Below are 15,128 nucleotides of genomic sequence, written 5' to 3'. Positions count from 1 at the left end.
TGTGCTTCTCCAGCTACGAGATCATGGTGAAGTGCTGGAACAGTGAGCCAGAGAAGAGACCCTCCTTTTACCACCTGAGTGAGATTGTGGAGAATCTGCTGCCTGGACAATATAAAAAGGTTTGTCTGAGCCTCTTAAGATGGGTGAGTGGAAAGGAATGGGCAAAGGGAGGAGACAACAGCTGGTCATTACACAGGAGAGCAGTACTGTTCAACACTATTTTAAAGGAGCATTTTCAAAGGAGGAAAAAGATTGTGTGATCCAGTGGCCGGGGCTTCAGGGAGTGCTCCCCGGGCCCTTGGTAGCAATGATGAGTAGAAACCCTCCTCTTCCTGCACGGCTCCCTTTCATCCTAAGTGTGCAACACCTGTAAGCACTTCATTCTCCAGATGTTTGAGTATCTGAAGCTACTGTGCACTTAGAAGTCTCAGAGCATCCACAGCCATTAAATCGCTAATTTGAATGCACTTAAATCCATGCGAAATTGGCTTTTACCAGCTGACTGGAAGGAACAACCTCAGCTGTTATCTGTGGCTCCAGCTGGTTTTTTGTGGAATAGGAAGCATTGTTCAGAGGAACAAATGTAATTTCATGGAACCAAGCAGGATACGGTAATGAATGAAACAAATTTTTGCTGAGATGCTGAGAAGGAAACCCAGACACACTTGTATAATAAACTCAGTTTCTTAGATTCAGTCACCATGTAGGTTTTCCATACTTATTGCTTCTCTTCCTTCTTCTCAAGGAAGAGCAGTTGTTAGCTGAACTGGAAGTTAAATACTTTTGTTTATCGATTATCTCACTGCCCATTACAACTGCCATAAGTGAGGCAGAAGGAAGGAAGGAAATTAACGATAGGACAGTCAGAGACACTCTGGTTGGTGAAATTGTGTTGATGGGAACAGACTGGAACTATTGTTGAAAATGGGGTCTTTTTTAGATCAATGGTCCCTAAGTTTTGAATTAAATTTCTCCAGTGTTTGGGGATCAGGAAGACTTCTGGTATGGTGCTCCCAGTGGAAGCCCTGTTCACCTCTTATTGGGACCCATCCAAGCCCTGGAGAGACTATGTGATGGGGACCAGAAGGGTCCATGCTAGTCCCAGAGAAGGGAGTGTGTGCGTATGGGGGCACAGTTGTAGCTACTGACTGAGAAGGGGTTCTTGGTATCTCAAGACCTACCAGCAGGAGATCTCTGCCACTTGTGGCCCTTTCTTCGTGTTACACATCTCTGGGGAACAGTTAACACCTGACTCTCCTTCAGTTGTCAACAGTTAAAAAATAGTAAGTTCTGAGCATCTGTGTCCTTTTTTGCAGTTCTGTCAGTAACCCTTGAGTAACTATGTGAAATGAACATTTGCAGAGTTATGAAAAGATCCACCTGGACTTCCTGAAGAGTGACCATCCCGCCGTGGCACGCATGCGTGTCGACTCCGACAATGCCTACATTGGCGTCACCTACAAGAACGAGGAGGACAAGCTGAAGGACTGGGAGGGTGGCCTCGACGAGCAGAGGCTGAGCGCGGACAGTGGCTACATCATCCCTCTGCCTGACATCGACCCTGTTCCTGAGGAGGAAGACCTGGGCAAAAGGAACAGACACAGGTAGACACGAGACCTCAGCTTCCCGCCGAGCTCTCTCCCCTCCCCTCCCCCAGTGCAGCTGAAGGGGAGGAGCCATTGCCCCATTGTGAGGCCCTCCTGGTGCTGAATCTGTCCTGGGGGAGCCAGTGGCAGAACCCCCAGGGGTCTGTTTAGTTTTGAAAATGCTTCCCAGATGATTCTTTAAATTTTTTTTTTTTTTTTTTTTTTTAGTTTACTCAAATATAGTTGGCTTACAATATTATATTAGTGTCAAGTGTACAACATAGTGATTTGATATTTTTATAGATTATACACCATATAAAGTTATGATAAATTATAGATTATTTCCCTATATGTGCTGTATATTACATCCCTGTGATCTATTTATTTTATAACTGGTAGTTTGTACCTTTTAATCCCATTCACCTATTTTGCCCCTCTCCCCTCTGGTAACCACTAGCTTGTTCTCTGTATCTGTGAGTCTGTTTGTGTTTTGTTTGTTAATTTGTTTTGTTCTTTTAGATTCCACATATACGTGAAAACATACAGTATTTGTCTCTGACTCATTTCACTAAGTATAACACCCTCCAGGTCCATTCACGTTGTCGCAAATGGCAAGATTTCGTTCTTTTTTATGGCTGAGTATTTCATTGTCCATTCGTCGGTTGATGGGCACTTAGGTTCCTTATCCATTCGTCGGTTGATGGGCACTTAGGTTGCTTCCATATCATGGCTACTGTAAATAATGCTGTTAAGAACACTGGGGTGCATGTATCTTTCCGAATTAGTGTTTTCATCTTCTTTGGATAAATACCGAGAAGTGGAATTGCTGCATCGTATGGTAGTTCTATTTTTAATTTTTTGAGGAACCTCCATATTGTTTTCCATAGTGGTTGCACCAATTTACATTCCCACTAACAATGTACTAGGGTTTTCTTTTTTCCACATCCTCACCACCACTTATTATTTCTTGTCTTTTTGATGATAGCCATTCTGACAGGCATGAGATGATATCTCATTGTGGTTTTGATTTGCATTTCCCTGATGATTAGTGATGTTGAGCGTCTTTTCATGTGCCTGTTGACCATCTGTATGCCTTCTTTGGAAAAATGCCTGTTCAGGTCCTCTGCCCAATTTTTAATTGGATTGTTTGGGGTTTTTTGATATTGAGTTGTATGAGTTCTTTATGTATTTTGGTTATTAATCCCTTATCAGACATATTGTTTGCAAATATCTTCTCTCATTCAGTAGGTTCCCTTTTCATTTTGTTATTGGTTTCCTTTGCTGTGCAAAAGGTTTGATCAGGTCCCATTTGTTTATTTTTGTTGTTGTTGCTCCTGGCTGAGGAGACAGATCCAAAAAAATATTGGTGAGACCAATGTCAAAGAGTGTACTGCCTATATTTGCTCCCTGGAGCTGGTGGAGGTCTAGGGCAGGAAGGGACATGTGTCCCTGATGGAGAACCTTTGACCTAAGTCCTCAAGTAATTTGATCAAACTGATACAGCAACTATGGTTACTGAAATAATATAAGCCTCTCTTGCTGGTTTTTTTCTTTTTTCTTTTCTTTTTTGGCCCCGCAGCATGTGGGTGGGATCTTGTGGGATCTTAGTTCCCCAACCAGGGATCTAACCCACATCCCCTGCAGTGGAAGCTTGGAGTCTTAACCACTGGACTACCAGAGAAATCCTTCTTGCTGTTTTCTTATTTAGTTTCTTAATTCAAACCGAGGAGAAAGTTGAGAGGCTGGCTGTACTGGGCTATTTGACTCTACATCAGCGGTTTCATTTATTCATTCATTCATTCATTCATTCATTCATGCTACATTGGGTCTTTGTTGCTGCGCCTGGGATTTCTCTAATTGTGGAGAGCAGGGGCTACTCTTCATTGTGGTGCGTGGGCTTCTCATTGCGGTGGCTTCTCTTGTTGTGGAGCACGGGCTCTAGGCATGCGGGCTTCAGTAGTTGTGGCGCACGGGCTTAGTTGCTCCGCAGCATGTGGGATCTTCCCCACCCAGGGCTCAAACCCGTGTTCCCAGCATTGGCAGGTGGATTCTTAACCACTGCACCACCAGGGAGGTCCCCATCAGCGGTTCTTAACCCTAGCTGCAAGTTGGAACCACCTGGGGAGATTTGATAACTACTGCTATACAAGCCTCACCCAGACCAACAAATGATAATCTCTGGGAGTGAGACTCAAGCACTCTCCGGCTGATTTGTTCTTTCTTTCTTCCTAACTTTGTATTATGGAAGGTTTCTAACGTGCATAATTCAAACAGTATAGTGAACTGTCAGGTACCCACCACTCAACTTCAGTGTTGATGAACCCATGACCTGTCTGCTTGCATAGCCATATCTACTCCTCCTCTACCACTTCCCTCTGGATTATTTTGAAGCAGATCCTAGACATCATATCATTTCATCCATAATATTTCAGCATACATCTCAAAAAGATAAGGGCTCTATTTTAAAAAATAACTATAGTTATTAAAAATAACTATGGTACCATTATTTCACCCCCCAAATTGACAATAAATAGTTAAAAGCATCAGATATCCAGTCAGTGTTCAAATTTCCTTGATTCTCTCATAAATATTATTTTACATTTAGTTTGTTCTGTTCAAGACCCAAATAAGAGTCACACATTGACTTTGGTTGATAGAGCTCTATAAGTTCGTTCTGCCTCTTTTAGCCCCCTTGCATATTGTTTGTGTAAAAACCAGAGCATTTGCCTGTAGAGTTCCCACATTCGGAATTTTGCTGCTTGCATTACTGTTGTGAGTTTTATCATATGCTTCTGTCTCCTATATTTGTTGGAAATTGGTAGTTAGTCTAGAGGCTTGATCTGACTCAGTAGATTTTTGGTAAGTGTGCTTCAAAGATGATGCTGTGTACAGGAGGTACATGCTGTACCATTGTCTCTTTTTGTGACAATAGCAGCCACTGGTGGTCATACCTAGACCCATTAATTTATTACCAACGTGATGCTAATGCACAGCCAGCACTAGAACCGTTGGTTTGTATGGTCCAGGTGGAGGGGCCATGCCCCACTTCCTTGCTCTCTTTGCATAACCCTTGGACAGAGGCAGGAGAAGGTAGGTGGTGATAGTGGCCCCTGGTTCAAGGTCCAAGTTGCTTATGAGTTTCTCTCTCTCTCTCTTCATTCAGGATATTGCTGTCTCTTTCTCATTCAGTTGAATACATATAAATATTTAGGCAGAAGCACATGACATTATTATTTTGGAGGCTTATAACTGTGACCTCTCTCAACCAATTTAGTTATAAGATATAGACAACCCTTGTTTATGTGTATGCACCAGGTAATTTTAAAAGTATAGTTTTTGTTTGTTTGTTTTTGTGATGAGATTTGGAGATGGGGAAAAGTGGGCTGTCTGACTTACCTTTCTATTTATCCTCTGCTCAGAACAATTTTTAAATGTGTTTATGTTCCTTTAGCAAACAGTGTTTCTCCAAGTTTTGGGTAGTTTTTGTAGTACTTCTTGGGGGTGGGAAGAAGGTTGAACAGTGGGTCTTGGAGCGCTATACCCCAGATCTGTCATCCATTTGGTTACTTTGTGTTTGAGGGCCCTGAATATTTCAACTGTAAAAAAGGGTTCTGCTTCTAAATAAAGTTAGAAAATCACTTTGGGATAAATAACATAAGAAAGGTGCCAAGAACTGTTCTAGGGGTACACAAGGCTGGACTTCAGAATTTGACATGTATTCCACAGAGAGAGCAATTCTAGTTGGTAGGTGGTTGTTGTATTAGAAAACTGGAACTTCTGTAAGGGTGATACATTTGGTCTTCTCTGAATCACACAAAGTATGTCCCAAATGACTACACTAGGTCAGTGAGACTGTGGCCCTGACAGGTGGGCTGAGATGGTGAGTGTCTTAGCTTGTGCTGCCATAACACAGTACCACAGACGAAGGGGCTTGAACAACAGGAATTTCTCACAGTTCTGGAAGCTGGAAATTCAAGATCAAGGTGTTGGCAGGTTTGGTTTCTCCCGAGGCCTCTCTCCTTGGCTTGCACATGGCCACCTTCTTGCTGTGTCCTCACAAGGGCTTTTTCTGTGTGTGCATCTCTGGTGTCTCTTCTTATAAGGACACCAATCCTACTGGGCTAGGGCCCCATCCTTATGACTTAATTTAACCTTAATTACCTCCTTAAAGGCCCTGTCTCCACATTTGTCACATTGGGGGTTGGGGCTTCAACATATGAATTTGGTGGGATACAATTCAGCCCATAAAAGATGGGGGATCCCAGATCTGGGATGCTCTGGGTGTAGGCAGGCAGGAGTGAGCATGGTGGTCTTGTGGAACACCCTCCTCAGGCTCAGGATGCTTGGCCTTGGGAGGCGAGTGGGCCTGAGGAAGAAAGGGCCTTGCTGTAGAGGACCTGGGGGTGCTAGGTCAGAGCCCATCAGGAGTCGGGTCCTGGGCTGCAGGATGAGCACTGTGGCTTGGGAACCAGAAATAAGCCCAGTCATCAGCATTAGGAACCACCGTCCGTGAAGCCTGATGAGCAGCAAGGATGATGTGGTGCTGAGTCTTGGTGGAAGCTAGCTTCTTCTGTGCCCACAGTCCAGCCATTGGCCAAAGTCCCAGGAACTGGGTTTGGCCTCCTGGGGAGAGAGGCTGCCAGGACTGCATGGTTATTAAGACCAGCCAAGTGGACTAGGGTTCACAGGGAGGCTGTAGGACCAGGGTATAAGTGGGGAGGGAAGGTGGGGTACAGACTAGGAACTGAGCAAAAGCTCAGTCTTAAGGAAGGGCCCAATCTGGAGGGTTATGAAGGGGAACTCAGTCCAGTAGCCCCATAGGTTCTAAGAGCTCTCTGGGCCACAGGGGCCCCACGGTGGAGGGTAGCAGACTGCTTCCCGTGGGCTTCTATTGGCCAGGCTTGGTTCTCTGCTTGGAAACTGATGTGGAAAGGAGGGGAGAGAGGCAGGAAAGGGCTGAGAGCCTCTTTTTTGGTATGCATGTGTGAGACTCCGTCATGTGGCCGCCCAGCTGATGGTATGGTTTCCATGCCGTGTGTGTAGCACGGTGCTGCAGCCTCGCCACGAGGAGGTGAAGCCATGGTCCTGCCTATCAGCAGGTGATAATCTGCTTGGAGCTAAAAGAGGTACATAAAAATTTAGCAACACAGGGCAGGATAACAGTAAGACAGTAAGAGTTCAGAGAAGGGAAGACAGGCAATAGTGACAGTCTGGAGACTCTAGAGAATATTTTCTAAAAATTTTTGTGAAAAATTTTAAGTGTCCAGAAGAATTGTAAGAATATATCTACCACTTAGATTTAGCTGTTGTTAACACTGTATCACATTTGCTTTATCTATATATTATATATATAATATACATATATATGGTAGGTGTTGTGTGTATCACACAACATACTTTTTTTTCTTGCTAAAGTCACTTGAAACAAAATCATTTGAAATTCCAGCACACATCTCCTAAGAATAAGGAGACTCTCCTACATAACCATAATAGCATGACCACACATGAGAAAATTGACAACTATTCCTTGATATCATCTAATATCCAGGCCCTATTCAAATTCAGAGCTTGGATAACAGCAACAATAATCATAACTAACATTTATCGAGCACTTATTATGTGCTAGGCACTCTGCTGTACGGTTATTGCCTTACTGCTGTATTTAATCTCCCTAACAAACAGGAATATTGTCAGCCACTGTTGTCATCTCATTTTATAGGCAAGGGAACAAGTTCAGGAGGTTAAGGGACTTGTGTGAAGTCCCACAGCTGGTAAGTGGTGGACCATTCCAGATCTAAGGCTTTCTGACTCTAGAACTCCCTTCTCAGACGCTACTCTAGTAAGTAAAGAGCCTTCACCTGGGCCTTTAGGACTCAAGGGGGGATTGGATGTAAGAGGAGGGGAAGGAGGGCATTCCTGGGGTGTGGGGTGAAATCCTGAGATCACAGTTTGGACGTTCAGGAGCTTTCAGGGCTAGCAAGTGACTGACCCGGCTGCACTTTGCCCCAGTTTCATCCCTCTGCTTTTTCTTCCCCAGGCCTTTTGATCGGGCATTGCTTCTTTTCTCTTTCACTGGGGCTGAGTAGGGAAAATAGAAATTGTCACAGCTTGTTAGCAACTTTGGTGGAAGACCTGGCAGAAGAGAAGGGAAGCTGAAGTGTGGAGATGACCTGTGAACCTGGGTTTTCCATGTGGTCCACTGCAGTGTGATGGGCGCTGCCTCTGGCTTGGTGGCAAAATCTTGCCCGGCTCGGTAGCCTGGGTTTGAATGCCAAAGGATGTTGCAGGAAGAGCTCCTTTGCCTTTGGGGGGCCACCTTGGAAGTGCCCCCATGGTCTAGTTGGTCTGACTGTGATCTTTCCTCTTCTTTCCCTTCTCCAGCTCGCAGACCTCTGAAGAGAGTGCCATTGAGACAGGTTCCAGCAGTTCTACCTTCATCAAGAGAGAGGATGAGACCATCGAGGACATCGACATGATGGACGACATTGGCATAGACTCCTCGGACCTGGTGGAAGACAGTTTCCTGTAACTGGCAGATTCGGGGGGGTACCTTCCACTCCTGGAACCAACTTGGATCCTTTTAAGAAAACCACTTTACTGCAATGCAAAGTTTGAGGGGAGAACTTGGATGATGTGTAAAGAGAAGTTCCCAGCCAAGGGCCTCAGGGAGCCTTCTAAATACGAATGAATGGGATATTCTGAAATGAACTTTTTTGTTGTGGCCTCTGGCAGTGCTTCAGTAGCATCTCATTGGCATGTGAAGTTTGGAGGTAGATGGACAAGGAAATAACAGGCCACAGAAAACAAACTTTGCGATTCAGGGGCATTGGTGAGATTCCAACGTACACAACTTTTACCGCAACAAAACTCCAGCGTTGTAATTATGTAAATAACTCTAACCAAGGATGTGTTTTGATTTGTATTAACTATCTTCCCTGGACTTCTGGAGAGACCACTCAGTCCACCCATGTACTTCATGCTTGAAACCTGGTATCAGCTGCTGTTGAACTTTCTTATGAAGTACATGCAAAACCACTTTTGAACCTTAAAAGGTACTGGTACTATAGCATTTTACTTTTTTTTTTTTAGTGTTGAGGAGATAAAAGATAATAATTAACCAACTTTGTTTATTAGATTTGGGTCATTTATAAGCCCAACAACTCATTTTCATATTGTAATCTACGTTTATAATACTACTGTTATCAGTAACGCTAAATGTGTAATATGTAACACGTTTTCCCTACAGAAAAAGCACAATTTAAAAAAAATCCTTACTAAGTAGGTGACAAGTTTGACAGTTTTGACATTTATATTAAATAACATGTTTCTGTATAAAATATGGTTATAGCTTTAGTGGATTAAATTTAGTTGGACATAGAGAACAAAGTAAGAGTAGTGTCTTCCAGCAAGTCAGAGTTTTTAACTATGTACTGAATAGTTCCCTAATCCATCGTACTAAAAGCAATTAACTGCCCTTTGAAGTAATGCGATTTGGAATAAATAAACAAAACCCCTAAATCCTAAATGTTCTCAATATTAAGGCATGAGTCTCTGCCTAACATGAGTTCTCATATTATTACCCAGTGGAAAAAGTAATCGTCAGCAAAAAGACTGGATTTGCAGAGATTTTTTTCATGCCTGGTGATAATTCTGGTGGATCTCAACACATATATATTTTTAATTCTGCGAACCCTGAAAAAGTCAGAAGGATGCCCTGAACAGGAGCCCCATTCCTTCATTTCTTACCCCCAGGAGAAATAGTTTGGAACGCTGAGACAATAAAGGCATTGTTTAGTGAAGGCTGTGTGTGCCTTAGCCTGGATCCTTGGTCCCCATATGTAACTGGCAACCAGAATCATGAGATTCTATGTCCCCATCCAAGAGATTCTGAATTAATTAGGTCTGGGGGAGCAGAGACCTGTAGTTTTATAAACATCCCGGCTGTTCTGATCAGCCAGATTTGGGGAACACCGGTGTAGATGACAGGAAGTTGCCATGGGAAAAAAATAATTTGAAATAGAAATCAACCACGTAGGAAGCCTGCTATTTAAATCTTTGGCTTTGGGTCAGTGACATTTAATGCCTTATATCTGGCAATTGCTACCCTTTATTTAATTTTACAGTCTTAGCTGAGACTGAGCAAGCCAAATCTTGGTTTGGTAGATCTTCTCACTGCATGGGGAACTGAACTCCCTCCCCACCAGTTTCCCGCCAAAAGGCATGTACAAAAATGATGCAATTCAGTGTACCAAGTCTCTGTATGACCAGGTCACTATTTTGGTGAAAAAAAATTTTTAAGTTTTACTGATATTTTGGGGTTAGATGGGAGGACAGATCGTCACATCCATCCAGATTGTGAAACCGGTTGCTGTGGGTTCATTGGCATTCTGTGCGATACCACTTAATTGCTGACACCATATGAATGAAACATGGGCTGTGATTACTGCAATCACTGTGCGTACTCGTGGCAGGTGATGCTTTGGAAGATGTAGAAGCAATAACAAGGTACTTGACTACCTACTGGTGTAATCTCAATGCAAGCCCCACCTTTTTCATGGTAAGTGTGAAGACTGAGCCAGATTGGCCAATTAAAAAAGAAAACCTGACTAGGTTCTGTAGAGCCAATTAGACTTGAAATACATTTGTGTTTCTAGAATCACAGCTCAAGCACTCTGTTTATCGCTCCCTGTCCCTCGTACAGCCTCCTTTTGTTGGTGCTTTGCATTTTGATGTCCTTTGAGTCTTGCATGACATCATGAGGCTGGATGAAAATTCTCAGACCAGCAGGATCTAGTCCTGACGAATGCTGTCACCTGAGTTTGTATGTGGCTGTATTTTTTTTTTTTTTCTCTCTTAAATAGTGTTTTCAGTGTATGACAGATTTGTTTCCTTTCTGGCCTACTGCGAAGACCCCAGATGAAAATTTGTCAATCCTTCCTGCTTTCTATTTTTATGAAGACAATCAAAGTTGGCCTGAGAAACACAATTTGTGACTTTTTAAATGATTGATGATGTCCTTAAAATGTGGTCTGCCAATCTGTACAAAATGGTCCTATTTTTGTGAAGAGGGACGTGAGATAAAATGATGTTATACATCAATATGTATATATGTATTTCTATATAGACTTGGAGAATACTGCCAAAACATTTATGACAAGCTGTATCACTGCCTTTGTTTATATTTTTTTAACTGTGATATTCCCCACAGGCACATTAACTGTTGCACTTTTGAATGTCCAAAATTTATATTTTAGAAATAATAAAGAGAAAAATACGTAAATGTTCCCAAAACAGTGGTGTGGTGAATGTTGGAGAACTAATTCGATAGGAAGAGTCTACCGATACAATTGTATTACAAATTGCCCCATTCATGTTTTTGTTTTAAAACGTGTAAATGAAGATCTTTATATTTCAATAAATGAGATATATATATATAATTTTAAATTATGCTAAGGTTTTAGCATTTTTGTCTTTAGCTTAACCATAAATTAAACCAATCCTGTTTAATTTACTTTAGTGACATTCTAGTAGGACTCTGTATTATGGTTTTAATGAAACCCATAGAAAATTCTAGTTTAAAACATTATTTGAGGTCGTTAGTTCTCAGAACCAGCATTTGACTTAAAGATGACTGGCACCTAGCTCATCTTTAATCCTGTCTATTGTTTGTTATGGTAGCATTTTGTGCATTTTCCCCTGCACAAGGAATACAAGACTGCATTTACTCTGGAGCCGGTTCAAACATTGTTCAAGTGCGTAAAATAAAAGGTTAAAAGTCTTTTTTCACCATATCTTCTTCCCTGTCCCTGTCCCATTTCCCAGAGGAAGAACTGCATCTTTTTTGTGTGTTCTTTTATCCTTTCAGCCCCCTTTTTGTTCATCTGCTTATATACATATATACACATCTCTACTTTGCTTTATATTTTACCTAAATGGGATTGTACTTTATCTAATGCTTTGTAATGTGCTTTGTTCTTTCTTTTTAATAGACTTAATTTTTTTTAGAGCAGTTTTAAGTTCATAGCAAAATCGAGCAAAGGTACAGAGATTTCCCTCATACGCCCCCGTACATGCACCACCTCTCCCATTATCACCATCCCCCACAGAGTGGTACCTTTGTTAAGACTGAGGAACCTACATTGACACATCATTATCACCAGAGTCCACAATGTTTTTTCTCTTTAAGTGCTATATTTTAGAGATCTCTGTCACAAGTATATACAGGTAAACCTTCCTCATTTTTTATCAGCTGCATAGTATCCCATTGTGTAAATATACCATAATTTATGCAATCTCATTCCTATAGATAGATTTATAGTTTCCAATCCTTTGCTATTAAAATGACTTCATGGACTTCCCTGGTGGCGCAGTGGTTAAGAATCCGCCTGCCAATGCAGGGGACACGGATTCGAGCCCTGGTCCGGGAAGATCCCACATGCCGCAGAGCAACTAAGCCCATGCACCACAACTACTGAGCCTGCGCTCTAGAGCCCGTGAGCACAGCTACTGAGCCTGTATGCCACAACTCCTGAAGCCTGCGTGCCTAGAGCCTGTGCTCCACAACAAGAGAAGCCCCGTGCACCACAACGAAGAGTAGCCCCCGCTCACTGCAACTGGAGAAAGCCCGCGCACAGCAACAAAAGCCCAACGCAGCCAAAAATAAATAAAATAGAGGGAGGAGCTTCAAGATGGCGGAGGAGTAAGACATGGAGATCATCTTGCTCCTCACAAATACATCAGAAATCCATCTACATGTGGAACAACTCTTACAGAACACCTACTGAACGCTGGCAGAAGACCTCAGACTTCCCAAAAGGCAAGAAACTCCCCACGTACCTGGGTAGGGCAAAAGAAAAAACAGAGACAAAAGAATAGGGACGGGACCGGCACCAGGGGGAGGGAGCTGTGAAGGAGGAAAGGTTTGCACACACTAGGAAGCCCCTTCGCAGGCAGAGACTGCAGGTGGCGGAGGGGGGAAGCTTCGGAGCCACGGAGCCACGGAGGAGAGCGCAGCCACAGTGGTGCGGAGGGCAAAGCGGAGAGATTCCCGCACAGAGGCTCGGCGCCGAGCAGCGCTCACCAGCCCGAGAGGCTTGTCTGCTCACCCGCCGGGGCGGGCGGGGGCTGGGAGCCGAGGCTCGGGCTTCGGGCTTTGGTCGCATCGCAGGGAGAGGACTGGGGTTGGCGGCGTGAACACAGCCTGAAGGGGTTAGCGCACCACGGCTAGCTGGGAGGGAGTCTGGGAAAAGGTCTGGAGCTGCCGAACAGGCGAGAGACTTTTTCTTGCCTCTTTGTTTCGCGGTGCGCGAGGAGAGGGGATTCAGAGCGCCGCCTAAACGAGCTCCAGAGACGGGCGCGAGCCGCGGCGATCAGCGCGGACCCCAGAGACGGGCGTGAGACGCTAAGGCTGCTGCTGCCGCCACCAAGAAGCCTGTGTGCGAGCACAGGTCACTCTCCACACCGCCCTTCCTGGGAACCTGTGCAGCCCGCCACTGCCAGGGTCCCGGGATCCAGGGACAACTTCCCTGGAAGAACGCACGGCGCACCTCGGGCTGGTGCAACGTCACGTCGGCCTCTGCCGCCGCAGGCTCGCCCCGCCTCCTCCGTACCCCACCCTCCCCCCGGCCTGAGTGAGCCAGAGCCCCCGAAGCAGCTGCTCCTTTAAGCCCGTCCTGTGTGAGCGAAGAACAGACGCCCTCAGGCGACCTACACGCAGAGGCGGGTCCAAATCCAAAGCTGAAACCCGGGAACTGTGCGAACAAAGAAGAGAAAGGGAAATTTCTCCCAGCAGCCTCAGAAGCAGCGGATTAAAGCTCCACAAACAACTTGATGTACCTGCATCTGTTGAATACCTGAATAGACAACAAATCATCCCAAATTGAGGAGGTGGACTTTGGGAGCAACGATATATATATATTTTTCCCTTTTTCTCTTTTTGTGAGTGTATGTGTATGCTTCTGTGTGTGACTTTGTATAGCTTTGCTTTTACCATTTGTCCTAAGGTTCTGTCTGTCCGTTTTTTTTGTTTGTTTGTTTGTTTTAGTCTAGTTTTTAGCACTTGTTATCATGGGTGGATTTGTTTTTTGGTTTGGTTGCTCTCTTCTTTCTTTCTTTTTTATAATTACTTAAAAAAATTTTTTTAATAATAATTTTTTATTTTAATAACTTTATTTTATTTTATTTTATCTTCTTCTTCCTTTCCTTCTTTTTTTTCTCCCTTTTATTCTGAGCCGTGTGGATGACAGGCCCTTGGTGCTCCAGCCAGGCATCAGACCTGTGCCTCTGAGGTGGGAGAGCCAAGTTCAGGACATTGGTCCACAAGACACCTCCCAGCTCCACGAAAATATTACAAGCAACAAGGGAAAAACAGCAAATAACATACAAGGGAAAAACAACAAATAACACACAAGGGAATCCCCATAAGGTTAACAGCTGATCTTTCAGCAGAAACTCTGCAAGCCAGAAGGGAGTGGCAGGACATATATAAAGTGCTGATGGAGAAAAACCTACAACCAAGATTACTCTACCCAGCAAGGATCTCATTCAGATTTGACAGAGAAATTAAAAACCTTACAGACAAGCAAAAGCGAAGAGAATTCAGCACCACCAAACCAGCTTTACAACAAATGCTAAAGGAACTTCTCTAGGCAGGAAAGACAAGAGAAGGAAAAGACCTACAATAACAAACCCAAAACAATTAAGAAAATGGTAATAGGAACTTACATATCGATAATTACCTTAAATGTAAATGCATTAAATGCTCCAACCAAGAGACATAGACTGGCTGAATGGATACAAAAACAGAACCCATATATATGCTGTCCACAAGAGACCCACTTCAGACCTAGGGACACATACAAACTGAAAGTGAAGGGATGGAAAAAGATATTCCATGCAAATGGAAATCAAAAGAAAGCTGGAGTAGCAATTCTCATATCAGATAAAATAGACTTTAAAACAAAGACTATTACAAGAGACAAAGAAGGACACTACATAATGATCAAGGGATCAATCCAAGAAGAAGATATAACAATTGTAAATATTTATGCACCCAACATAGGAGCACCTCAATACATAAGGCAAATACTAACAGCCATAAAAGGGGAAATCGACAGTAACACAATCATAGTAGGGGACTTTAACACCCCACTTTCACCAATGGACAGATCATCCAAAATGAAAATAAATAAGGAAACACAAGCTTTAAATGACACATTAAACAAGATGGACTTAATTGATATTTATAGGACAGTCCATCCAAAAACAACAGGATACACATTCTTCTCAAGTGCTCATGGAACATTCTCCAGGATAGATCATATCTTGGGTCACAAATCAAGCCTTGGAAAATTTAAGAAAATTGAAATCATATCAAGTATCTTTTCTGACCATAACGCTATGAGACTAGATACCAATTACAGGAAAAAATCTGTAAAAAATACAAAAACATGGAGGCTAAACAATACACTACTTAATAACCAAGAGATCACTGAAGAAATCAAAGAAGAAATCAAAAAATACCTAGAAACAAATGACAATGAA

The 15,128-nt window shown here is 43.2% G+C and overlaps 1 protein-coding gene across 10 annotated transcripts in view; it reads left to right on the top strand.

Annotated features, from left to right (window-relative positions):
* The window catches only part of PDGFRA (platelet derived growth factor receptor alpha), a 46,651-nt gene extending 35,647 nt beyond the window's left edge, over positions 1-11,004 (top strand). For all 10 annotated transcript variants that reach the window (XM_068542938.1, XM_068542932.1, XM_068542939.1 and 7 more), the window contains 3 exons: positions 14-119; positions 1,363-1,604; positions 7,968-11,004. In XM_068542938.1, the coding sequence (XP_068399039.1) occupies positions 14-119; positions 1,363-1,604; positions 7,968-8,115 (496 nt within the window). In that variant the 3' untranslated portion in view covers positions 8,116-11,004. The remainder of the gene's footprint in view (positions 1-13; positions 120-1,362; positions 1,605-7,967) is intronic.
* The last annotated feature ends 4,124 nt before the right edge of the window (positions 11,005-15,128 follow it).

Source organism: Eschrichtius robustus, chromosome 4, assembly GCF_028021215.1.
Source record: "Eschrichtius robustus isolate mEscRob2 chromosome 4, mEscRob2.pri, whole genome shotgun sequence".
Lineage (NCBI taxonomy): Eukaryota > Metazoa > Chordata > Mammalia > Artiodactyla > Eschrichtiidae > Eschrichtius > Eschrichtius robustus.
This window is presented reverse-complemented; position numbering and strand designations above follow the sequence as displayed.